Below are 26,800 nucleotides of genomic sequence, written 5' to 3' on the forward strand. Positions count from 1 at the left end.
CTTTCAAAAACTTAAAGAACGGTTTCCAAACAGTAAATTCAGAATTATTGAATAATGCAATAAGTTGTATAAAAATTGGCAAGTTTTTTTTTTTTGAAATAGAGAGAAGAAATATTATTTCATAACCTTGCCAGGTGAGTGCAGCACTGGGTCATCAAGTTTTTCTTTTTTTTTTGTTGCTTTTGAGCGTCAAATATACTAGAAAAATTGAAGTGACTCAAAGATATCCGAAGTTTCTGAAAGTTATCCTGAATGACTGTGATGACTACGAGCTTCAGTTTCCAGATTGCCATTAAGCTAAAGGACAATCTTCTAAAGTTCGCTTCGCTAACCTTGGTCGATTCAAGAAGACACTACGTCATCGCCGCTACGTCTAAGCACTGTTAGTATCGAAAGTAATTAAATCGTTTATTTTAAAAACTCTTTAAGTGCACATTTTGAAATTTTTTTGGGTGTTAGCTAAAGCAGCAAACGAGTTTCGTTTTTCTTGAAAAAAAAAAGGAATTTTTTGACTAAATGTTTAATTTTGGCGATGTGTTCTAGTTTAAAAAAAAATTGCACTTTTTTCTTGAAAACAAAATAAAAAGTACAAATTTCACAACAGTAAACTGTTTTGAATGGTTGCAAAGTGTTACAATATTTTTTTTTAAATCGAAAGTGAACTAGGAGAAACTTACACTCTGTTTTCTGTCGCCGTAACCATTTAAAATCTCTGGAATTTATTTAGTATTTTCATTATTCAGACGAACTTAGTGTACTTTTATTTGTGATTTCGATTTTATGCTTCAAGTGGGAGGCAAAGAAAGTGAGCATTGTGGCGTGTACTCTTTAAACATTCGCTGCTACGCTGGTAAATTTACTCCATTGAAATTCTGAATTAAAACGATAACTGAGAGTGGTGTGAATAAAACTACCAAACAAAGGCACATGCAATACCATGCGGAAATTTTGATTAAATGTCGGTTTCGCTTTATAAAACTCCTCATTTTTGACTTCGCGATGGAAAAACCACGTGACGGAAGAATAGGGCCATCCCAAATCTCATCTCCACGGCAACGGCGAAGTTGATTGACGGTCGGTGGCTCCTCCCACTACCCGAGATTCCAAAGACGCACGCAGAGGGGATGGGGCGGTAAAACACGCTGCGCCTGCATCGGTCGCAGACGAGAAAGCAAGTCTGGGACAGACGATTCGAACGCACGCGGCTCGCTACCGTCCCATTTTCGCCGTGGTACTGGCCACGACAGGTCGGTGGTTGTGTTTACTTGCTGACTTCAGTGGTCGGTCAACAGACTTCAAGGAATCATTTCGCTTAGAAATAATTTTTTTTTTCTGAGCCTCGTCGTCTGACCGAGATTTCAAGTTTATGGTCTAGAATTGCAAATGGATTTTAAGAGAAATTTTATTTGAAAGAAGATAAAAAGTTATGCACTGCACGAGAAAACGTCTGTGAAACTACATTTCGTGCACAGTACTGAAAGTTACTGTTTCAGTGTTACATCAATGTTTTATTTGTCGTCTCATGCGAACAAAGCTATCCATTTTAACTGCCAGAAGCTCTATTGTTGAACCAACATTATTGTTCAAAACCAGCTTCAAAACATAATTTGAGTGTGCAGAAGAACTTAACATTGAATTTAGAAGATGATCATTGGTTATTCATAAGAATGGTCTCGTCATAAAACAAGAGTATGGCATATGAATAAATGCATTGAAGAAATGAGCAGTAATTAATAGAAGTTTCTACATAAGCTGTTATAAATTTTAAGGAAGAAAGTAAGAATAGATTCAATTTCTGCTTTCTGGCATTCTGAATCATTTTGAAGAATTGCAATTTAAACATCCCCAAACAGTCAAGCCGAAACTAATAAAAACATTTCTTCGATCAACTTGATTGATGTCACCAAGTGAACAAGCAATGTCAAAGTCATCGTCTTTGCCCTGGAAGACATAACAACAAGTTGCACCAACTTGGAACCCAAAAAGTTTTCCAAACACTTGACCACCAGGAGATTTTTCGACTCCTCACCGATGAAATTGAAACTTCCCTCCACCTGACTCTCAGTTACCTGTGGTACCTCGACCCAGGTACCCACATTCACTCTGTTCCCGCTGGCGACCCCAGAAGTGGATTCCAAAGTGTCTCTGGTCAGCGAGTTGTCAGCCCTGGGTCTGTCGTATGAGCCGAGTGGAGGCGGAGGGCTGAGGTCGTCCAAGGTGGACACGCTCGTAGCCTGGAGAGGGCGAGGGGGCCGATCCCTGCCCTTGCTCAGGAACGACGACATGAAGATGGTACAGTGTGCCGGTTGTGAGAGACCTATCCTGGACAGATTCCTGCTCAATGTACTGGACAGGTCGTGGCACGCCAAGTGCGTGCAATGTTGCGACTGCAAGTGCAATCTAACTGAGAAATGCTTCTCCAGGGAGGGCAAACTCTACTGCCGGACGGACTTTTTCAAGTGAGTAATCATTTTTTCTAAGCAGCAATTCGTTGCTACTTCTAATGCGGTAGTGCTAAGCAAAAAAGTTGTATCTGCATTTTTTGAAACAAACTGAGTTATTTTCACTACACTGCGGGTTGCATATAGCACTTTTTATGGTGAAACTTTGTTACACCAGAGGGGCCCCCTTGAGGTTCCCAGAGGGAGATAAATGGCCCTCTTAGAGGTGCCATAGTTTGCCATACGGAACAAACTGACCTCTTTACTCTAAAAAGTGTCATATGCAAAGTGCAGTTTTAACAGTGTATTTTGCCAAAATACAGTGTTCTATGGTCATTTAAGATAAGGAAATATTTTTGGAAAACATTCTGAAAAAGTGGCGTCTGAAACAAATTTATGAAATCTTAAAACTTTAAAAAGCAATATCTCGTTTTAAGCTCGTCTGCAGATACCACTTTTGAACATAGCACGATAGTATAAGCATACTGATTCATAATTAGTTAAATAGAGGCAAGGGGGTGTATAGTAATCAGCCCTACAATATGGTTTTTTTTTTTTTTTTTTTGTGTTTTGGTTTGACCTGAAGACTACATGGTTAGATAGCCATACAGATAGGTAAATAACCGATTCAAATAAAGTTTAAACAAATTTTTTTCTTTCCAAATTTTTGCTTCAAAAATATTTTTTAAGTTATCTCAATATCATATTAAGTAACACTATAGTCTTATGCATGCTTCAGCCCCCAGCACAAAATATTTTCATTTTTCTCGAGCAGCTTAAAACCCGAAAGAGCTGTTTATTTATATGTATAATGGCACAGTGTGAATCCACTTTAAAATGACCACCTCTTGTTACTTTATGAAAAGTGGTTGGCACATGCGGTTCCCTTGAAAAATATGAGTATCGATCATCAAAATTTAGGAAAAAAACATTACATTTTCTTAAACTCGAATTGTTATCTTGATATTTTTCGTGAATTTGCTTTAAACTTAGTACTTTAATCTGTCGATAAACCCAAAAATTCAATCACTTAAATCTTAAAAGAGAGATCAAGTCAGTGATGATATGCTGCGTTTTTTGAAGTAAAGAAGTTGCTATAAATATTGAACGCTGAGTTTACAGGCAACATCTAAGCATTAACATAAATCGTAACGAAATGAACATTAACCGACATTTTAAATGTAAATTCAAAAATGAAAGAAAAAAAAAAACGAAAAATGTCATAATTACAATTAATATCGTTAATATGTTTTCATTATTTTTGAGTTTTAGTGCGTTTACGATATGTTTTTGACTAAATAATATATCTTAGTTTCCTGTTATCAATTTTTACTAATTCTTGTTAATTTTTCTCTTTTAAAACCGTTTTGCACTCTAAATGATATTCAATCGCAGTATGAAGTAATGTAGTATATAGACTTTAAATAAAAGATATAGACTTTAGATTGTCACTTCCTCTATAAGAATCTGTAGAGAAAGGACGTAAATCGCATGACTTTTATAAGCTGTAAATGAACGGATCTTAACGATAGTAAATGGAGATTGAAGATAATAAATACAAATCTTATAACACTACAAAGTTAACTGATTTTTCTGATTAACAGTCTAAAGAAAGTCACTGAAATTTATCAGCGAAAAAAAAAAAGGATAGTGGGTAGGTAAAGAAGAATTCTTTTAATCTTTTACACATTATTTAGTTTGTTGAAGAAAAACAAATTGAACTTGCTATATTATGCATTGAAATCATGAGTAAAACCTTTCTTATAAGAAGCATCTATAAAATATACTTGTAGAAGCCTTTTGAGATGAAAGGGAAAGTTAACACACTTCTCTATAAAAAGGACTTTCCATGAATAATCGTGCTATGTTGTTATTAATACAAAGCTTGCAATTTCTTGAGATAGATTAAAGCAATCTTACGCTGTTAAGCGTTCTTGTTTACTTATATAGTTTTATGAGAAGTTACCCGAAAAATAAGTAAATTTAACTCAGTAAATATCCTACAGTTTCAAATAAAAACAATTAACAATAAACACCCTGACAATTGTTAAGCTATATACAAACAAAAGATGCCATATTAAATCATTTTGCATTTTTTAAACTTAACTGACTGTTCTTGGATACAAATTTCCAGATTAGAAGAATCTATTGGATCAACGGTTAACGGTTTAATCAACGGTTTTGTTATTAGTTATCCTTTTTTCTTTCTCAAATAATACTCAGTGCAAGGGATATAATTACAATATTTTAGATGTTTACTACCGTAATATGTAATAGAAGCTATACGTCAGGATTAAGCCTATTTAGATAGTTCCAAAACAAAATGATTATTCTTAGCAAATTAAAATTTAAGTCTGTATTGAAACATAGGTTTTTTTCCTGGGCTGGTGGGAAGTGAAATATCAATTTCCATGTGAAAAAACTTCTTGTATCCTAAAGTAGTGGTAATCAAACTCTAACACAATTATGCACAATACGAAATAAAAATTAACTTAAAAAAAAAACTGTTAACTGGAAGAATTCGACATTATTAAGCAAAAGAGGAAAGGTAATAAAATCACTGTTTTCTGAGAAAAAAAAACCACAAAATATTTCTAAAAAGCAAAGTATCAAACTGGTGTTTTAAACCGAAAGTGCTTGCGAATATTGATATTAAATTTTTGCTATATTACAACATACCCGTAAAAATGCAAAGCTATGCACCAAGTTCAGAAAAAAACATGCCCACAATTAATCTATTCCATGTATTGGTTTGATAGTATAATAATGCTTGTAATTCATTACCGTGCTACCTGTTGGTCGTGTTTGCTTTAATACAGCTAATATATACCCCAGCTGATATTTTATGAATGACGGCTTCTTATTTGTCATGCAATTTATAAAAGCAAAATTTTTTAACACAAGTTTATTTGTTTGATTAAAATAAAAGTATAAAATTAATAATAATTTCTCATTTTCCTTTCAAAAATCTATACTACAATATTCCCTCCATGGATTTTTCATACAGCACTTTTCCACTATAATTCCAACTTCTTCATTAATTTATAGTCTTAAAAGTTTCTCGGACGCTCATATTTATAACATTAAGTTATTTATATTTAAAACAAAAGTTTAAAAAAAAGTCTGATGCTGTGTTAGTAATAGCTTGCATTTTAAATATTGTGCTTGCATGACAAACTCACAGTTAAGTGATGATTTTACAAGTGTATTAAAACTTTCGTTAATTCCTCCGAAATTTAATTACCGTAAAATTGTTTTGACCTGCTAGAATTTTAAACTTGCCTTCAATTTATAAAGCATACTTTGCTTTGTTTACATTTTACGATTGTTTTGCATTTAATAATCATTATCAATTATGTATCTCAAACAGTTAAAACATCAATTTTAAGCATGTTGATATTCTTTTATGAATGAACTGTTCGTTTTATCTCGCATAATTTTGGGAATTTTCATTTTCATTTTAGCAAAATTTAAGCATCATTTGTTTTATCCCAAGAAAAATGTGTTTTTTTTTTCTTGAATTAATCACAAAATCCATCAAATTTGCGTAATTATTATACTATAAAAGCAAAGATAACAATAGCTTAAAGATTAACTTGGAGTCCTTTTACTGAGAGCGCATTTGTAGAGAAAGAAATGAATATTTGAAAAAATCTCATGTGGTTTACAAATCGAAGAATATTTTTCTGAAACTGTTTTTGTTGTAATGCTAATTGCCTTTAAAGCACCGGAATTTTAATCCGAAACTGTTTTTGAATGTGGATAATAAATTTAGACTAACCACGGGTAAAGTTTGCTCAAATATTTTCAGAATACAATTGAATTCAAATGGACAAATTACAGTTTAAATGTACAATTTGATTCATTCACAAATACTTCCGAAAAACGTAGTTTATTCTTTACTCTACCTTCTGTTACGTAACTCTTATTCGTTTAAAGATACTTTATGTCTTTCATCCGGCAGTGGGCTTAAATAAATTGTCTAAACTTAAAATCATTTTAAAAAACTAAACACACAATATTTAACTCCTGAACTTATCATTTTTTCAGGAAGAGTCGAATTTTCTTACGATTTTTCCAGCGAAAAAAATTTTGATTTGTTTCTTACATTAATAAACTCCATTTGTGATTTTTTAGCTCGCATATGTGGAATGTTACACTTCATTAAAAAAAGATCTCATAAGATAAAAGTTACGTAATTCTGATGAACTGTCAAGTGTAATGCTTTCAGAATCATCTAATCATCTAAATACAGTTACCACACAATTTGTTGAAACAATATATTTTAACATTGTATAGCTAAATTAAAAATAATATGTCGAAAAGAAAATTAAGTGAAATACTGAGAAAAATTTAATTCTTCGAATCGAAAAATGCTGTGGAGAAAAAAAGTTAAATGCTTAATTTTAAACTATACTTTATTTTGTAATGTTTTTTTTTTTTTAACTTGAAGTCGAAATGTGGTAGAAGATTTGTAGTATTTTAGTGCTCTTAATCTTGGAATATTAGCCTATGCATTACCCATAAACAATTGTTGAAATTCTGCTCTTAGTTCAACCACCTAAATTTTATACCTGAGAAATTTATGATTCAGCTTATGCAAACTATTAAAATAATATTATTTTAACAGTCATATTTTTTTTTAGAGACTTACACTAGTAAATGTTTCAAAAAATACTAACAGAACTTGGAACTTTAATAGTGAAACCATGCACTGCTAAATTTTACTGCTTTTGCATCTAAACTACACCTTCAGCAAGAAGTGAAAAAAAAAAAAAAAAAAAAAAAAATGCGGTCAAATCTAGATAAAAAAAAAAAAACTACGATCAAGGATGATATTAATCAGATCAATCTAATGACTAAATCATTTGACGTACTGAAATCATATTTGCATTGGTTGTTGTAATTTTTTTAAGCATCACTTTTTAACGCGCATATTCATCAAAAACATTTTCAATCCAAACACTACAGCCGAATTGAAACCACACAAAACAAAATTTCATTCCTTTCAACATCTACAGGTACACCGTTCGCCAGAAATAAAACATATATTTTGAGTAATTGAGTTTAATTCTTAAAGTGATTTACGATCCAGCTCTTGCAAGAGATTAACAGTGAGAACCTGATGATTAAATTATGAGCCTTGTAGAACCCATATTTGTCGTGTCAGTCATCTTTCGCGATTGGGGAATTAAGGATTAATAATGCACAGGACTCTAATCTCAAGCTCAGTGATTCACATGATTATTTATTTATCTCAGATATAAATTCTCTAAATTCAATGGTACCTTTTTCTCCGCTTCGAGGCGCGTCGAATTTGAGTCTTTTTTAGAACGCAGGAGGGAATACATGGAAGAATTTTATCTGGAATGTTTGGAATAATTTTTGTTAAACTACGTTCCCTAGAAATGATGCGTACGTCGTTTTATACAATTAATGTGAGCAATATAATTAACGTTTGTTCAGTGCATCCAAAGGATTGTTGAGTGTTGAGCGAAAAATTTCGTGTTTTCTTGCCTTTTTAGATTCAATTACGCTGATGTGAAACGTTAATTGTAACAGAATTTTTGTTCTAACAATTCTATCTATCCCACTGCGTTACCGAATTTCAGTTAAATTATTGTCAAGGTTTTAATAGGTATTTTTACATGAATTATTTTTAAAATACGGATGCAAAAGATTTGGATAATAGTATCATTTTAAATGCAAAACTTCTGCGATCCATCTAAAACGGGAAAGGGATAAACTGCTCGAAGTATGATTTCCATTTATGATCTTTCTGAAAACACATAAACAAAGTTTTTTTACCTTAATATGTGTTTGAACTTTTTAAAAAAATTGTTAAATCTGAACAATTTTTTTCTGCATAAAAATTTTGAGAGTAAAATCTTATTACTGTTATTTTCCCCTTTTTATGCATTCATATAATTAAGATGGATATTTTTATTCATAAAATAAGAACATTTCGCAGTTATTTAAAAATTTTCGTACGTTTGTTCGAGCAAATTCTATTGAAATTAACCGCATTTCATCAATTCATAACTTAAATCATAATCATTCATCAAAAATTTAATCAATGGTGCATTACAGAAATAACTTTACCTTTTAATAGCTATAAAATGTTTTATTTATTCTAAAATGGATTGGATTTGATAGCAGGCAAATAATGTATAAAAAACAGAATTCATGTTCAAAATGTTTTGGTTTTTTGCCTATTTTCCCGTTTAAGTTTTAAAACCGGAAGAAAAAGCATGAGAAAAGGCTTAATGAATTCTAAAAATATCCATAAAAACAAGAAATAAACAAACAAAAAAAGTTCAAATAAAAAAAGTAATCATTAAGTATACTTTTTGTTTGTTTAGCGATTGTGATTGTTAAACCAAATTGAATTGAATTGGGCTACGTGAATCAATTATTTTGAAGCATAAGATAAAAAACTGAGCTATTTTTCCAACCCATTGCCACTTTTGTTTGCAAAAATACTAACACGTAAAACGTGTCTTATTTAAACACTGGTGTAATGAAATACGTTTTTAGAGTTAAGGGTGAATCCAAATACATCACAAGCGATACATAGTTCGTAGTGCCACAACACCAATGATGATGATATTTTGTCATCCTCATCATCATTTTGTTTTTAATTTTCAACATTTAGATACTTATCTTACTTTTTTATTTAATTATACCACAAAAAAAGGGGAGGGGGGATTTTCAAATTCTGAATCATTTCTTTTTAAATTTCTGTTTACTATGTAATAACTCGTGAAACTATTTGCAACTGCTGTGTGAATTTTGGGAATGAACATTCAGTTTCTTTAAAGCCCCACTAAGGTTTTACCAACTGTAGTTAGATAAATCAGTTCAGACAAAAAACCGTTTCAACTCTTTTTCCTGCTTTTAGAAATGTACAGTTTCAAAATTGTTTGGATATGTGGTATGTATGCATTTACCTAATTTGAGAAATTTAATATGTTGTTCTCAAAAAAAAAAAAAAAAAAACGTTCGGGCCAGAAATCTGGTCCTAATTCGTCATTCCCCCCCCCCAGTACCTACATGCTGTGGTGTTTGGTCATTGTCCTTCATTTCAAGCTTTACTTCAGATATTGTAATTTTCATTATAATGCTGTCATTATATTTAAAGTCCAAAATATTGATAAAAAAGGGAAAAAAAACATAAGTCTTGAACGTAAAAACATGCTAGATTACTCTCTCTCTCTCTCTCACTCTCGCTCTCTCTCTCTCTCTCTCAAAAAAAAAAAAAAAAAAAAAAACGGAAAGAATATCCGTTTTTGTATCATTTGATGGAAATTTTTTGACCTTTTTTACCCCCTGACTTCGGTTTTTTAAATATAAACTGAACTTTTCCTGCAACTATGTAACTCGACATTGAAAGCACTTCCGAAAAAAAAAGGGAAAAAAGAATGTGCTTGGAATTTAAGTGACATCTTGTCAATAACGGAAGCTGTACAGATTTAATATAAAAAGCTATTGACATGTTTCTACACCCGGAAAATGTACTAAAAAATACTCCTTTTTTAATTCATCGCACTCTGAGAAAACATAAAAAAAAAAATTGAAAAATATGAAAAAGCGACGTCGGAACAAATTTGTTTCCCACTGTTGACCACTCGAAACGCCGGTGTTATTAAAAGGAAATGAGAAAAAAATACTCAATACTCTTAAAAAAGGAAAAAAAGTCGATTTTCCGTGCGGACATTTTTATGGGTTGGATCTTTCATATTTAATTTGTTTTTTGCGGCGAGATGTTATGAAAAATATCAAATGCTTTGATGCTTTTAAACGGATGCGAATAACAGAATAATTTTTTAATCGTTTTAATTCAAAGTAGAAAATTAAAATTTTCAGAATTGAGGGTTTAAAAAAAAATATTTCTCAAAATAGGTTTTTTCGTTCAAAATTTTAATGAATTCCCCACTTTTCGGTGCGTTTTAGTGATAAAATCTTTTCACTCAAAAAATTAAATGCTCAATTTTTTTTTATTTTAAAATTTCAGGGGCTTTTAAATTTAGTGCTTTACCCATTATTCACGTTATTCGGAAGTATTTCGACATTACTTTCATTTTGTTCACGCGAACTATGATATAAGTTTATTTCTAAAAATATGCACTTCGGATTCACACTATAACTACAAAGAGATACAAAGCATCAGTTAAGTGTACCATTAAAACTTGATTTAAAACAAAAGACGTCCAATAAAAAACTAAAAATAAAAAATTGTTGCCTGAATTTTTGCTAACGTCATATGTAAGAAATAATTTTAAAGAAATAGAAGGTAAAATGTTGTAATTTTCACTGCAATTAATTTATTTACATATAAAATGCTAGCTTGTTAATTATTACAGTGACCCTGATGGTATACTTATGATGTGTTTTAAGCTTTTTGTTCTTGAACAGTTAAGTCAATAATGAACGTAGAAAATTAAGCAAAAACTATGTTAAACAGAATCAAAAGTGTTTAACTTTGAAATTATAATTGTAGTCAAAACTCGCACGTTTCTTCATGTAATAATTAGTGTTTTGTTTAAATATGATCTTTAATGACGACACTAGGTAACTTATCTAGAGGGCCGTTTTCACCCAAAATTTTCATTGGTTATCGCAGCAGGACATTTTAATATCGGGAAAATTTTAGTTCAATATCAATATTACCTTATAGTATGTAAGGAGTACGTATATATATTCTTGTTCTACGACAAACTCTGTAAAAATGTTTTAAAACCTTTCTCAATTAGAAAATCAATGATCAATTAAGAAAAAATGAATAAATATGTGAATTTTTGTAATGATACCCCCTCCCTTTTTTTTTTCATTTTTTTAAATCAAGTTTTTGATTTCGATGTCTTTCGCTTTCGAAAAATGATCAGTTAAGAAAAAATGAATAAATCTGTGAATTTTCGTGATACTCAATGCTCCCCCCCCCCCACCCACGACTTTTTTTTTTTTTTTTTTCAATTTTGAATCAAGTTTTTGATTTCAATGTCTTTCGCTTTCGAAAAATGATCAATTAAGAAAAAAAAAAATAAATACGTAAATTTTCGTGATGATCCCTCCCCCCTTTTTAAATTTCAAATCAAGTTTGGGATTTTAATGTCTTTTGCGTTAGAAAAATGATCAATTCAGAAAAAATCAATAAATATGTATATTTTCGTGATGCCCCCCCCCCCCCCTCCCCTCACCCTTTTTTTAAATTTTAGATCAAGTTTTTGATTTCAATGTCTTTTGCTTTCGAACTAAGTCTTATTTTTTCATCTGTATAAGCGTCTTCACCTCTCCCCCCCCCCTCAACCTCTTAACTGCAGATATTCAATGTAAATAATAATTATGTAACAATAATACCGTGCAATAATATGTTAGGAGATACGGATGCACTATTGTCTACTTCCTTACTTCTAACATTACTTTGAGTTGAAACGCAAACTTTTTGCAGAATTTTTTAGATGGAATTTCACTTAACTTCTTTTAAATGTTTATTTACTCCATTTTTCCAAAAATCTGCGGCACCTTACAGTTTTTATTATCGTCAAATGCACAGCCTGTATGGAAAAAAAAAATCATATTTTTTGAGTTTTTTATTCATATGGTGTGCCTTGAAAATAGCTTGCAAAGTTATGCGTGGAAGGCAAAAAGCATTCTATGTACATTTCTGAGTACATTATTACCTATTTATTACCTAAAAAACCGTTTTCATTTTTGATACACATGAGTTATAGATACATAAGTCAAGTTGTTTGTACATTTAACAAATTAAATCTTGAAACGGGGGGGAAAAAAAGAAAAGAGAAGGAAGAAAATTATTATGCTATGTTGCAAGCAGTCAAAGCAGTTTCATCATACATTTTGTCCTCAGAAATTTCATCTAACACTCTTGACAAGGTTATTTAATCGGAAGTTGATCAAACACATTGAAACATGAGAACCACAGATCAAAAAAATTCTAGGAACAATGTAAAAAGAATTTTGGTAAAAGAAAAATCGATATACATTTTATTATTTGTTTTTCTACTTGTCAATCAGCAATATTGAAATAGATTTATAGCTTAGTAGAAGTAAATACTTCATCAAAAATAATTCTCCCCGAAACTATCTAAAGACGAATAATAAAATAAATGTTTATCTCATATGTCATATTACATTCAGAAATGCTCTATCTCTTAAAAATTAAGTAAGATATTTTTATAGTTGATTTGCGTATTTTTTTTTTTTTTTTTTTTTTTGCATAATTCTTCTTTAATATGAAATTGAGTGCAAATGTTTGACTAAAAATATAAAACTGAATCTCTTTTCATCCATATCATACAAAAAAATGTTCAGAAAATAAAAGCTCATTTGAACTACTTTAATGCAACATTTTTAACAATTAACCTCTCACATTATTTCTGTTTTTGTACTGAAAAACGTCAACAATTTGAAATGGTTTTGATTTCGGTAGCATATCAGAGCACAAACTTCAAAAGCCATTTCCTTAATTAGCCTAGAAACAATCACATTCAAAACAAAACTGTTTTACAACATCCTCTCAAAAATCTCCCACCAATCTCAATTTATATCAATAATATTTATCAACTCCCCAAAAAACCAACCATTTCACAAAAATTGGAGGGAAAAAAACAACAACAATAATCACTTATGGCACCACACACGCTCAACGTAAGTGGGAATAAAAGAAGAAGGGAAAAAAACGCCAACCGTTTAAAACTGACGCGAAACGCCGGCGCGGAAGGAACCCGGTGTTTCTGCGGCATCTGCCGGCGAAGAAGCGCCGATCGCGTGCGGCTGGTCCGCGGAGCCGAGCCGCTTATAAACCCATCAGTCAGCGGTCGCTTGTGTCGGAAGGGTCTCGTGCGGGGCGGCGGGGATTTCGGTAATAGCACTTGATTATGTTAATTATCAGCGAAATACATATATAATGGTGGGTCCTCTGTATGATTTCCCCCGTTTCCCTTTCTACCTCATCGAGCGTTTCAAGTCGTTAGCTATTCCTCAGAGACATGACTGCCGAATGATGAAAGCGCTGCCACGTGCTGATCTCCAATGTTATCGCTATTAAGCCGTTAACGGTAGACGTTAATGGTTGATAAATGCTTAATCGAATATGGTTCCTTTTTTACGCTCGTCGTCCGGACAGAAATTTTTCGTACCGGATAGCGGTTTTTAAAAATTATTTTAAAACAGTGTTTGTCTAAATTTTCGGCCGTTCCATAAGAGCCATGTGCGTTCAATGATTAAAGTGTAGCCCAAGTGCAATGCTATTATATTAAGTATGGTTTCTTTTCTCCTGCTCTTTTTCTAGTGTAAATCTTTCCTTACCAGATAACACTTGTTAAAAATTGTTTTAAAGCAATGTTTCTCTAAATTTTCTGCCGTTCACAGGAGCCATGAGCGTTCAATAATAAAAGAGCCACCCTAGTGCAATGTGCAAATCAAATATGGTTTCTTTTGTCCCGCTCTTTTTTTAGTGTGAACCTTTCCTTACCAGATAACACTTATTAAAAATTGTTTTAAAGCAATGTTTCCCTAAATTTTCTGCCATTCCCTAAGAGCCATGAGCGTTCAATTATAAAAGCGCCACCCAAGTGCAATGCTATACCAAAAGTGGTTTCTTTTCTCTCGTACTTTTCCCAGCATAAACCTTTTCGTGTCAGGTAATAGTTATTAAGAATTATTTTAAAGCAATGTTTTTGTGAATTGCCTGTCGACGCTTTTTTTAAGAAGCTATACCTAAGAGTTGTGAATGTCGAATGATGAAAACGCTTTCATGTGCTGATATCCAGTATTATCGCTATTAAAAGCCGTTAACGACAGATGTTAATGGTTGATCATCTTAATCGAATATGTTTTTTTTTTTTTTTTACTCTGTTGATCTGCGCTGAAATTTTTGGTACCAGGTAATAATGATTAAAAATTATTTTAAAGCAGCATTTCTTTTACGTTTCTGTCGTTTTCTAAGATTGCTGAATGCTGAGAAGTTCCAACCAAGTGCAATGTTATTGTTAAGCCGTTAACGGTAGAAAAACCGTAAATCGAATCTGGTTCCTTTTTTCCTCGATCCTTTTGTAGAGTAAAATGTTACGTACCGGTTGATGTTTATTAAAATTTATTTTAAAGCAGCGTTTTCAAACTTTTCTTCCGCCACTTTTTAGAGTAGTTATTCATAACAGGTGTGAATACTGGATGATGAAAGCACTGTCACATGCTGATCTCTATTATTATCCCTACTAAACCGCCACAGGTCGACAAATACTTAATCGACTGGATCTCTTTTTTCTGTTCTTTTTCTGATGATAAATTTTTCATAGTAAATAATACTTATTAAAAATTATTTTGTGGCAGGGTCTTTCGAACTTTTCCGCCATCGCTCAATTAAGAACTAATTTCTGTGAGAAATGATTGTCGAATGATGAAAGCGTTGCCACTTGCTGATATCCAATGTTTTGCCGTCAACGTCAGGCGTATAGGGTCACCGAATGCTTAATCGATTGTGGTTCCTTTTTGCAAATTTTTTTTTTGGAAGGGGAGGAGGGGGAGTGGTTTAAAATGTTCCCTGTCGAACAATTAGATTCATTAACAGATATTTTAAAGCAGGGTTTCTTCAGCTTTTCTGCTGTCTCTCCTTTGGGGAGTTATTCCCTAGATAAGAGACATGACTACCGAATGAAAAAAGCCTTGCCACGAGCTAATCTCCAATGTTATTGTTATTAAGCTGTTAACGACAGACAACGGCTGTTATGGTCGAGAACAGGGGCGGATCCAGAAATTTTTGTAAGGGGGGTCAAATTTCAGTGGTTCTATTTCTAAAAGACGTGAATGCTGAATGAAGAAAGCGGTGCCACGTGCTGATCTCCAATTTAATCGCAGACGTAAAAGGTCAACGAATGCTTAAACGAATAGGGATCCTTTTTTCATGCTTTTTAATAGTGTAAAACGTTTCGCACCAAATAATACTTATTAAAGCAATGCTTCTCGATCTTTTCTGCCACCAACCATTAAAGGAGCTATTTATAAGACACATGACTGCCTTTTATAAGTAACTATTGGTTCCAGTACGGCTTTGCTCGTAGTTGAACATTAAAAGGTCATTTGGTTCGGCTGTATACCTACAAATAACGGATGATGAATTTCTCGCCAATTGGCTATGTTAAATGGCTCGCCCATGTTACGGTTCCACGTTATGATAATTTCGTAATTTACTCTTCCACGTTATGATAATTTGCTGGGTAAAATGTTCTTAAAATTAGAATAGAAAAAGAACAAAAAAGAATTTTCGAAAAATCGCTTCGAGATGCACACCCCATGCTACAAACTAATTCTGTGCCGAATTTAGTGAAAATAGGCCGAACGGTTTAGGCGCTATGCGCGTCACAGAGATCCAGACAGAGAGACTTTGAGCTTTATTATTCGTAAAGAAGTAACGTAGCATAAAATTTTCAACTTTAAATTAATGTTACAGTTTCAAACATAACATAATTTTAGTTTTGAATATTGTTCCAACGTCTTAATGAAGCATAATTTGTGAAAAATTTCCCAGTGCTTTGTTTGCTTATCTCGTAAACGGCTTACTGAGGCCTAGGAAACGCATATGCAAGATTGGAGTACCGCATATTCAAAACATCAAATACATAATAGTAAACTCATTATTACCCAAATGTTTATAGAATTCAGTTACTTTGTCACTTTTTTTAAGTGGAACAATTTATTCTCTATAATATATAGTTTTAAAAATATTTCACGTAAACAGGCAAAACGTTGTATCAACAAAATGAAAGCAATTTATTAGTACAAGGCATAAGGTAACAAGATCACTAGCTCTCAAGCAAATATAATAAAAACATAAGAGATACTTTCATAAAACTGGACAAACTTGGAGCTATCGATCCTCGATGCTCAAACGAATAATATATAAAACTTCAATATCAAGTTAGTAAATGATATTGGTGGCTGCTTAACATTATTATAAAACACAAGTTTTTAATTTTGTTCCCATGTTTTTCTCTTCTTCCTCACTTTTTTTTTACTTGTTTACCAAACTTGAGAAGCGAACTAATCAAGGAAGCGAATAACTTACTTGTGTTTTGACGTCTTTGGAATGACCCTCTTAGAGCGTTAAAATGTTAAATTAATTTGCGTTAAAAAACTGTCATGATTTTACAAAAAAAAAGTATCATTTCACATTGTGTTGACTGCAACTATTGTTTAAGCATATTGAGTGTTTTTTTTCTAACTTTCTTTAGTTTTTTAAACCTGTATTTTAAATGTCAATACATATTTTTTAGATAGCTACTATTACATTAGAAGGCTTCTGATTTGAAAAGCAAATATTTCGTAAAATTTCCCGCTCTTAAACGAATAAGTCGTTTAATCAATACCTGTCTGCAACTGAAATCAATAATCTTTCAGGTTCTATCGGTACCGTTCCAAAATGTTTTTGAGGTAATGTAATGCGTATTACAAGCTTATGTAAAAGAAAATTAGAAATAGAAATTTTCCTCATTTTTTTTTTAAATCTTCATTTTTAATTGCAATTCATATCTTTTACAATCATTATTCAAAGTCAGGCGCTTCTGCTGCAAATTGATCCCAAAATCCCTCTTTTGTTGTTATCTTTATAAACAGATAGAACACTACTTGAAGAAATTTCACTGATAACACTGATAAAATACACAATCGGCAAATCTAGAGAAGGTTAAAAGAATTGACTGCTTATTCTTAAACTTTCGGTTAAAACTATCAACTGCATTCGATTGGCCACATAAGAAACGGAGAAATATTTCTTTCTTGTTTTCCTTCTCTTTTTTAGGGGTGTGGGGATGGAAAATTGTTTCATCTAACTAAGACACATCGGTTCGCAACTCCAATACACAGTAGGGGGCGCTGCATCCACTGTCTAATGGCGGATGAAAAAGGTAAAACAAACGCACGCCGTAACTTGTAACTTGCTTTGACGCTTAGTGAATGACAGTAATTTTTCATCGTGTTTGTGGGAAGTTTTGTTTTCTATTCTTCTGAAATTACATTACACCACAAACTGTCCGAAGCCTTGTAATTTACCCCAAAGAAAACACGTGGAATGGAATGTTTTACCTTTTTCTTTAGTTTTGTTAGTCACCGCAAGGTAGCGTATTCGAGCTCTGGAGTTGCGAATAAGTGCAAACAAATAATGTAAAAATTGTTGAAAATACTGAAACCACCTGTCTTCATAATTTAATTTGTGTATCTGTATCTCGGATACAAAACACATGTCATCAGAATGTTTCTTTAATTGCGGCATAGAAACTCCTCACTATTTGAACTGAGCAGTCTGATTGGGATGGCTAAGTATTGTTTATAAATTCGAAGTCTGACAACCTTAACGAAGAAATAAATTCATCAGGGAAAAAAAATTTTGAATTAAATCTTGCATAATTACCCCATTTCTTGGAATTCTCACTCCATTTTGACAAAATGAAAAAATACTGTAAATATAATGGTCCGTTCTAGGGTACATAGTGAAACACGTAGAAAAAAAAATACAGTATCTGTGTGCACTCATAGGTGGAGGAATCAAAAAACAAGGAAACAAATTTTCGGTATGACATTGGTCGATTGAAATTTCTCATTCTAGCATACTATTTTCTCTCCAATTTTTTACAACTATCTCATTCGCTTCCTCACATTTTAAAAGCGAATGCGAAAACATTTTTGTTTATTCATTTTCCCCTTAACTTTTGCTTTATAATTATCTGAATTCTGGATAACTCTTAAATTTTCGCCGTTTTACATAGCTTACCTCCAGACCATTCAACTTCAAGCTACCGCAGTAGTTCACAAAAGAAGGGATGGAATTTATTTCTGTATGTATTGCATTGTTTTTTCTCTTGATGCAGCAACAAGAAATTTTCGATTCCATTAAAAGTTTCGCAGTTTGTTCACACCCATGTCCATAAGAAAAAGGAATGATGAAAATTGAAAAAAAAAAAAAAAAAAGAAGGTAAATAAGAAAAGATAGTAGAGAGATTACTCGTGCATCTCCAAACCTTTACTTCAATGGTGTTTTTGATTTTCTGATTTTAATTCGTAACAAATGCACAGACGGTAACATTTTCAAGTCGATTTTGATTTCTTGTTTTTGACTACCTATGGAAACAATTTATTGGTTGAAGAGCTTCTACATTTGATCTCAACTTAGTTAAGTCCTAGAGTTTGCTGACGCATGTGTAAAGTATACTTTGTATTTGCATAGAGATATGTAACAATAACGTTTACAACGAAGCTAATTTTGGTGCAAAAAATTCTGGTGTAATAAGTTTCATAACTGTAACTACAGAAAATACAACACTAAAAAATAATATAATTAAATTTGTGCATCATTCACGATAACGATCATTTTATTTAAGAATAAAATGTTTTTGACGCCAAAAAAAAAAAAAAAAAAAACACAATACTGAAATTTCAAATTCAGTATTAAAAGGGACTTGTATATACTATAAATACGTATTTTTTTTTTCACTATTTTACGGTTGGAGTTAAAGAACAAAACTAGCTGTCATCGCAAGTCACCGGGTGACTGAATGAAATCGAATGACGATAAAAAACAGTCACCACCCGATGGCCACCTCAAAAGCTTTATTACTGACTTCGAAAAAAAGAAAAAATGCATTATTTGGTAAAATATTTTCCGCGAAACACAAGAGGCGGAATTTATGATCTTGATTCATTAAAATCATACTAATTACATTAGTGTACAAGGATTATTAATTTCAATGAATTAAAAATAGATATCGTTTAGCAATTTGATGATTGAAAAAATGGTCAAAATTTCAAAAAAGTCGCTCTTGGTAATATTATCACCACCGGCCATTGGCGACTAATGAACAGGGCACAATTTAGGAATTTTGGGACTGTAATCCAGGCACAATTGCAGCCCCCCCCCTTCCCTCTGAGTAGTACATTCGACAAATGTGCTGTAGAGTTTTAACTGCACACCTTTTTTCTAATTGCATATGCTACAAGCATAGCTGTTTTAGTGTTAAAAGCCACACTGCTATACACTTGATAAATTTCTATTGCTGTTAAATACCGTAACAAAAAAAAAAAAAACAAATAAAACCATATTTTAGTACAAATTTCTATGTAGTTTTATTTTTGGATGGGGACTTAACAAGGGGCCCCTAATCCGGGCATCATAAATCAAAAGGTAAATCAGGCCCTGCTAGTGAATGAAACCAATTTCACCCTTTAGTTGGAATTGGTTTTAATTCGTCTTTCAAAGATGGGAATTTGTCGTATTTGAACATAGTTCTTTAATTAAATCTAGACCGTTTTAATGCATGTAACTAATAAGGAGTAAAAATTGAAACAAAAATATAAATTATTTCGTCCTTTTCTTTCTTTTTTTTTCAGTAAAAAATGCAAGACATATGAGGTTATTTTTACGTTTGGGTTATAGCATTTATTTATTTCAAAACTTTTCTGCTTATTTTTAATACAATAGGCCAAAGATTTTCATATAATATATGTATGTAATATATATATATATATATATACGTACATGTTATAAATACACCACACAATTTAAAAAATTCAGGCAGTTAACGTCACATTACTTGCAACCTGCAACTAAAACATTTCACGCATCTTTTGAGTCAAGCGAATCAGTCAAAACAAGCAAACCAAAAGAAGAAGGAAAAACGAAGCCGGCCGGTATAGCAGGAAATATTGGATTATAATCCCTGAATTCTGTTTAAACCTCGAAGAGCTAAGGCTTTCAGCTGCATAGATCTGGAAATTCCTCTTCTTATATGTCAAAAGCAGGAACTGATGATGTAGAATTTTTCTACTTCATTTTCTTGCAGTTTTCGCTTTCAGAGATTCTGTGTCTGCTGGTCAGTCTGTGGTAGCTGCGAGTTGCTTGTGGCTTAAAATGCGTCTTGCAGTTTGCTTGTGATCGATGGCTAATTTTATATTCTACTCCTTATTTTTATAATATATTTATTTAAGGGCTATCATTTCTATTTAGCGCTTAATATTTTTAGGTTGTAGTGTGTATTTTTAGCTTTTTTTTTATTTTATAAGGTCTACTTTCGTTTCAAGCTAAGAACAGATCAGTGAGCATTTATTGTTTTAAAAGAGGAATTAGGAAAAGCTACACGAATTTCTGTGCTTTTTCATGCTTGTTTTATTTTGCAATTAACTCGTTTTGCGTTTGTTTTACTTTGCCATTTTAAGTATCTTTTTTCTGTTTTTATTTATTTATTTTTTGTTTATTTATTCATTTTTTTCAGACACGAACATTTGATTTGGTTGCTTCATTTTACATTAAAAAAGGGTTTATTGTCGTTGTTATGTGCGTATAGTTTTACAAACATTTTCCAATTCTTCTGCTTCTATTAATAGTCATGACATTAGTTAATTTTTATATGAGAGATCAAAAGAAAACTGGCTGCTATATACTTCTGTTTTCATTGGCGAAGAAGTTCTATAGTTGTATTTTTTTAATTTATTTTTAAGTTTTATTTTAAAATCTATACTGGAGCTGAAACATTCTTAAGTAATTTCGGTAGACGCTTTTTAAGAAAGATTCGATCTAGCGTACTGAGGAGCTTTTCTATTAGGAAGAAAGGCCAATAACTATACAAGCCATTTTATTCCCTAATCCTATTTTGTCACGAAACTTTTGATTTCCAACTGCACTTTGCTTATAAAACCCTTGCTCAAATCTCGCAAAAAATGTTGCAACTTTGACGGAAGGTATATACGGAACATTTTTTACGAAGCCATTTTATCAATGCGACTGATTTTTTTTTCTAAATTTGGACATGTGTTTCTAAGTCTGAAACCAAAGACCATATTTAAAAAAAAATCACTGTGATTTTTAGTGGAGTTCATTTTGAATTTTTTGAAGTGGAATTTTTTGAATGAATGAATTCATTCAAAAAATTCTCATAACTCGACAGTTTTACACTATTTTAATCGATTTACAAATGCATTTTTAAAGAAATTAAATTCTAGAAATAATTTCTCAGTTTTTGCTACACAAATCTCCTTCCGTGCCAATGTAGTATGATAATCTCTCATTAAATGTCAAGCCCCAAAAATCCAAACCAAAACTTCCCACCCAAAGCGGTCATTTTTTTACACACTTTACCCAACCCAGACATATCTATCGACGTGGAAAGAGAAATGGCACCAGGGCGGCAGTATTTACCAAGTGGCGACGGTCGCTTGGTCCGAAGCATTGTACCCTAGGGCCTCATTTCCGACCTAGAGCAATCCCTCATCTCGGCGTTTATACCGACGAGGAGGCTTTTCTGACCACTGCTGGTCTCACTACCCCCTCCCCTCCCTCACTGCCCCCCCCCCCAGAGAACACCATCTAAAGGAGCCTTATTTTATTTATAAGAGTAATTTTGATCTCATCATTCTAACAGCAATATTTTAAAATTTTCTTTTTACATTTTATTGAAACCACTTTTTTATTAAGTCGTCTGAGTTGAAAGATAGCTAGGAATCGTGTTTTAGATTTAAAGTACATAGTTTTCGCGTTTTTTTTTTTTTTTTTTTGTTTCTTTTTTTTACAAATTTTAAATAATATTTTGAAGAAAAAAGGGTTTTACTAAATTCTTCTGCTGTAAGAAAATCCCGAAATGTCTCAGTTTGTTTTCGGTAGCGGTTCGAGATTGCACCAGTTTTCTGAGAAAGTCAAGTATAATTGGAAAAATAAGGTTCCCGAATCGGTACGATTTTCATGAATACCTAATAGTTCTACCTATTGTGAAAAACTTTTTTAGCTACCAGTGTAAAAGTGTATTCCACTTCTTTCTCAAATGTTACGCTTTCAGCTTAATTATGATTCTTCCAGATTGCCTGAGTCCCAGAGGAAGACGAAATGCAATCTCTGGATACTGTATTTTTGCAAGAATTGCGACCAAAAAAGCTGTTCGGAAATAACTTGCAATTCTGGCTTAGCTTCAGTCATGTTTGCTTTAGGAGCTTTCCTGGTATACCAGGAAAGAACCGAGCTATTACTATAAACACATCCTAGTTTGCCCTAAACTTTCCTCATTTATTCCAGAATCATGGCTGACTTTTATTTGAAGCTTTCTGAATTCATCGAAACATTCCAGGGTAATGTCAGGAAGGTTACTGGCTTTTAGTGGAAAATTTTCCTGTTTTTGTCAGGCATATTACTGCTAAAAATTAGGTACATTAGCTGCTCATTATTTTCCAGGAAAAGTATCAATAATACTAGTTACAATTAATATAATAATAATTGAAATAATACTAATAATAATAATTTTAATAATAACAATAATAATTTTAATAATAATAATAATAATAATTTTAATATTAATAATACTAATTTTTATAATAATAATAATAATAATATTAATATTAATATTAAACTGGAGTTCGTACTCTCTTATACATACAAAAAATAATGAATGATATTCGCAGGTCCATACATCTTTCTCAGATTACAACCTTACGAAACTTGAAATTTAAATATGATCCAAAAGTAATACGCAAGATCGCAATTCGATTTATTTAAACTTACTCATTAGTCAAAATGGTTAACTTTTGAAATAAAGAGAACAAATGTTTTTAAGAAATAGTTTTTCTGTAAACAGAACAGATCAAGTTGTATTCCATCTTCTTACAATGCGGCCAGAAATGTTATAAATAACTTTCCATCGTTGTTGCTAATTTTGCTATTTCCGTGAAATTAAAACAAAAATTATAGACTTTAGCGCAAAATCATTAGTGTTACTAAAATGAGAATAAAAATCCTGTGTGTAAATTGGAACGTGAGAAATTTAAACCAAGAACTAACGTAGGAAATAATTTTATTGAAAAGCGAAACGAGTACGCGATAAGTTTAAATTGTTACGTAAGAAAGTTTATTTCAAATACAGAAATCAAAATCTAGGTAGCAACGGTTTTCTTTTTCTAACTGCTCTCTTTTTGTTTTAATGTAAGTTTCCTTTCTCTTGTTTCAAATAAAAATTGGGAGTGTAGAAAATTTTAGGTTTAAAGTTCGTTTACCGTACAGGGTAAATATATATATATATTTTTTCTTTGCTCAATTTACTTATAAAGTTAATGCGTATTCACTAGTCAAATCTTTACGTTACCTTACATAAAAAAAAAAAAATTGAATTTTGACCTCTTGAATTCAAATTATGTTTTTCGCAATCACGAGTGTGTGTGTATGTAGGCGTGTGTGTTTATGTGTGTGGGGGGGTATGTGTGTTTTTGTGTAGGGGTATGTGTACGTGTGTGTAGGCATATGTGTTTGTGTCTATGTGCAGGCATGAGTGTGATGATTGTGTGGGTAGTTGTGTGTAGGTGTGTATATGTGTAGGTGTCTGTATGTATGTGTGTGTATGTATGTGTTTGAGTGTGTGTATGTGTTTGTGTTTGTGTGTGTGTGTGTATGTGTTTGTGTGTGTATGTGTTTGTGTATGTGTGTGTAGGTGTATGTATCCGTTTGTGTGTGTGTAGTTGTGCATGTATGCGCGTGTGTGTAGTATATTGACGCAACCTGGAGACGGCTTTCGCTATCGTGAGGAACCGGTCGACGGTGATGCTGCAGAGGGTGCTGGCGGGAAAATAAAATGATAGCAAGCCAAAACAGTCAAGTGAGAACAATAAGCAATCGTGATTGCGCAAAAAAGAAAAAAAAAGAAGAAGAAGAAGAAGAAACTTCTAAACTGTTGTATAGTTACACAACATTATGAAATTATAAATAATAAAAAACGCTTAAAATGAGATATTAATCTATTTTAAAAGTTATCTTGTCACTTAGGAGAACTTTGCATCATGCGGGAAATGTAATGTAAAAAATACATAAATAATAATATAAGCAGGAAAACCAGAAAAATAAAATCTTTAAAGGTTTAAAAAGTCAAAATTTTCATTGTATAAGATTTTCATCGACGTATGCGATGGCGATTACTAGTTACTACTAGTAAAGTATTGCTACATAAATACAGATTATTTTATTGGTTCTTTTTTGCTTCACTTATTATTATTATTATCGTTATTAAGGATTATTTATTAATTTGCAGGTGATAAATATCATCTTCGTGATTCTTTTTTGGAAGGAGCGAAAGGGGTTCGAATTGAATGACTTTTGTATAGTATTATTTTATCGTTAGATACAAACGCATCGATACCATCATTACGGATGATTTTTCCTGAAATCATATCTAACTTAAGTATGTTTGATACCAAAGACATTTAAATGAAGTCATTTGGAATATGTTTTTTATTCTGTTTTTAAAAATCTGAAAATGTATAGGCTAAAATTTCTGCAAAATAATAATTTTTAAAAATACGTCGTAATTGCGTAGCTGCAATACTTGATTTCTAAAGTCTTAATCTGTCAGAAAGAAATCCAAAGTTTTTTTCATTTTATTTCTTTTATTTTTAAAATTGAAATTTTATTTATTTATTTATTTTTTTAATGTCTATTTTTACGGAATGTAGGCTAAAAATTAACGTATAGAAAACATTTATTAATAAAGGAGCTAATGCAATAGCATTTGTAGGATATTTCATACTTGCTTACAATAATTTTGAAATTAGCAGGACTGTTTCAGTGCAAGAAAATAAAAGGGCTCCCTATTTAAATTTCTATTATCCCTATTGAATTTATCATAACTGAGCAGTTTTTGCAACAAAGATTTGTTTTTTTAATTGTTGCTACATGTTGCGTGGTGAAACTTTTTAAATATTACGATTACGTAGTGTCGTTTCTAAGTAATATTTCATATGAATCAAAGACAAACGGAAATGTACGCAAAATTATAATTTTTGGAATATTTTTTTTAAATAACGTTTAGTGGTCATTACGTTTTTTTTCTTTTCCATCAAGGGGGGGGGGAGAGGGGGGTAGTTTAATTTTCACACTAAGCGTAGTTAAAAAATCAATGTTGCTTTTTACAAATTGGTCGAATAAGGGAAATTTTTGCGAATTCATTGGGCCTTCCGCCCCCAGGGACCTCCAATCGGTGTGCCTCTAAATGTTACTTATTACCTTTTCCCCCGAATTTTATCCCCATTTTTTAGTCTTTTATTGCTGTCGTTCAACTTCTCTCACACAAAACAAATGTGCCCGTTTATTTTCAGAGAGTCCTAGGGTGCTAAATACTGCCGTGGGCAGGTAAACTGCAGTATATGCGGAAATGAGTTTTCGATATATTTGGAGAAATGTGTGTTGGGTTCAATACTAACCATTGAAAAATGTTGGAATTAGACGTCTTTTTCGCGCCTTCTTTTTAGCGGAAACCATATAAGCAAGTTTCTTTATCTTTACTAATAATAAAACTGAAAGTCTCTGTCTGTCCGTCTGTCTGTCTGTCAGGATCTGTGTGACGCGCATAGCGCCTAGACCGTTTTGCCGATTTTCATGAAATTTGACACAGAATTAGTTTGTAGCATGAAGCTGTGCACCTCAAAGCCATTTTTCTAAAATTTGATTTTATTCTTTTTCTATTCCAATTTTAAGCACATTTTACCGAGCAAATTATCATAACGTGGGCGATTAAATTACCAACTTATCATAACGTGGAACCGTAACATGGGCGAGCAAATTGGCGAGAAATTCACCATCCATTATTTGTAAATATACAGGCGAACCAAATGACCTTTTAATTTTCTACTACGGGCAAAGCCGTGCGGGTACCACCAGTTGTACAATAAAGCTAACGTACAATAGATGACAAAAATCCAAAAAAAAAAAGAAAAAGAAAAGAAAAATGGAAAGAGAACAGTTACTGCCCTTTACCTACCCACGGCAGAATACCTTTTAACTTCAAAAGCTAAATATGGAAAACTAACAAATCCAGAATCTGACGCATTTAGCACTCATTTATTTTGAGCGATCATTCATTTGTGTGAACTCTCGGAAATTTATGTATTTTTTATCTTTTTCTTGCACTTTGTATTTCAATCTATTCGTCACTTCACAATTAAAAGTTTTGCCCTTTTTTTTTCTTTTTTCGTTTACTTTCCAAATACACTTTGAGACTTGAACTTCGCTTTCGCAGTCATTTATTCTCTGTAGGTAATCAGTTGCGTTGAGAACAATCATTCCCTAGATGGCGTTTTAAACGCTAGCGTTTTAGAATAACTTATTAAGCTCGTTCTCCATGCCTGAAGGCTCAGTAGAAGAACCTGTTAAAGCATCAGGCATATTAAAAGTGTTATTATTTTAGCTAAAAGAAATCTCAGAAATACAAACCCCATATATGCACTGTAAAAAAAAAAGTTTTAGGTTACCTGTTTTAAAGGGCGTAATGTTACACGAATTCTGAAGCATCATTGTTTTAAAAACTCAAAATGTTGGTGAAACCTTGCAC

At 32.2% G+C, this 26,800-nt stretch overlaps 1 protein-coding gene across 1 annotated transcript in view; it reads left to right on the forward strand.

Moving 5' to 3' along the window:
• Window positions 1–1,511: 1,511 nt before the first annotated feature.
• Window positions 1,512–26,800, forward strand: part of LOC129222526 (LIM/homeobox protein Lhx5-like) — a 163,626-nt gene continuing 138,337 nt past the window's right edge. The window contains exon 1 of the mRNA XM_054857037.1: window positions 1,512–2,459. Coding sequence (XP_054713012.1) covers window positions 2,284–2,459 — 176 coding nt within the window. The 5' untranslated portion in view covers window positions 1,512–2,283. The remainder of the gene's footprint in view (window positions 2,460–26,800) is intronic.

This window comes from Uloborus diversus, chromosome 5, assembly GCF_026930045.1.
Source record: "Uloborus diversus isolate 005 chromosome 5, Udiv.v.3.1, whole genome shotgun sequence".
NCBI classification, from domain to species: Eukaryota; Metazoa; Arthropoda; class Arachnida; order Araneae; family Uloboridae; genus Uloborus; species Uloborus diversus.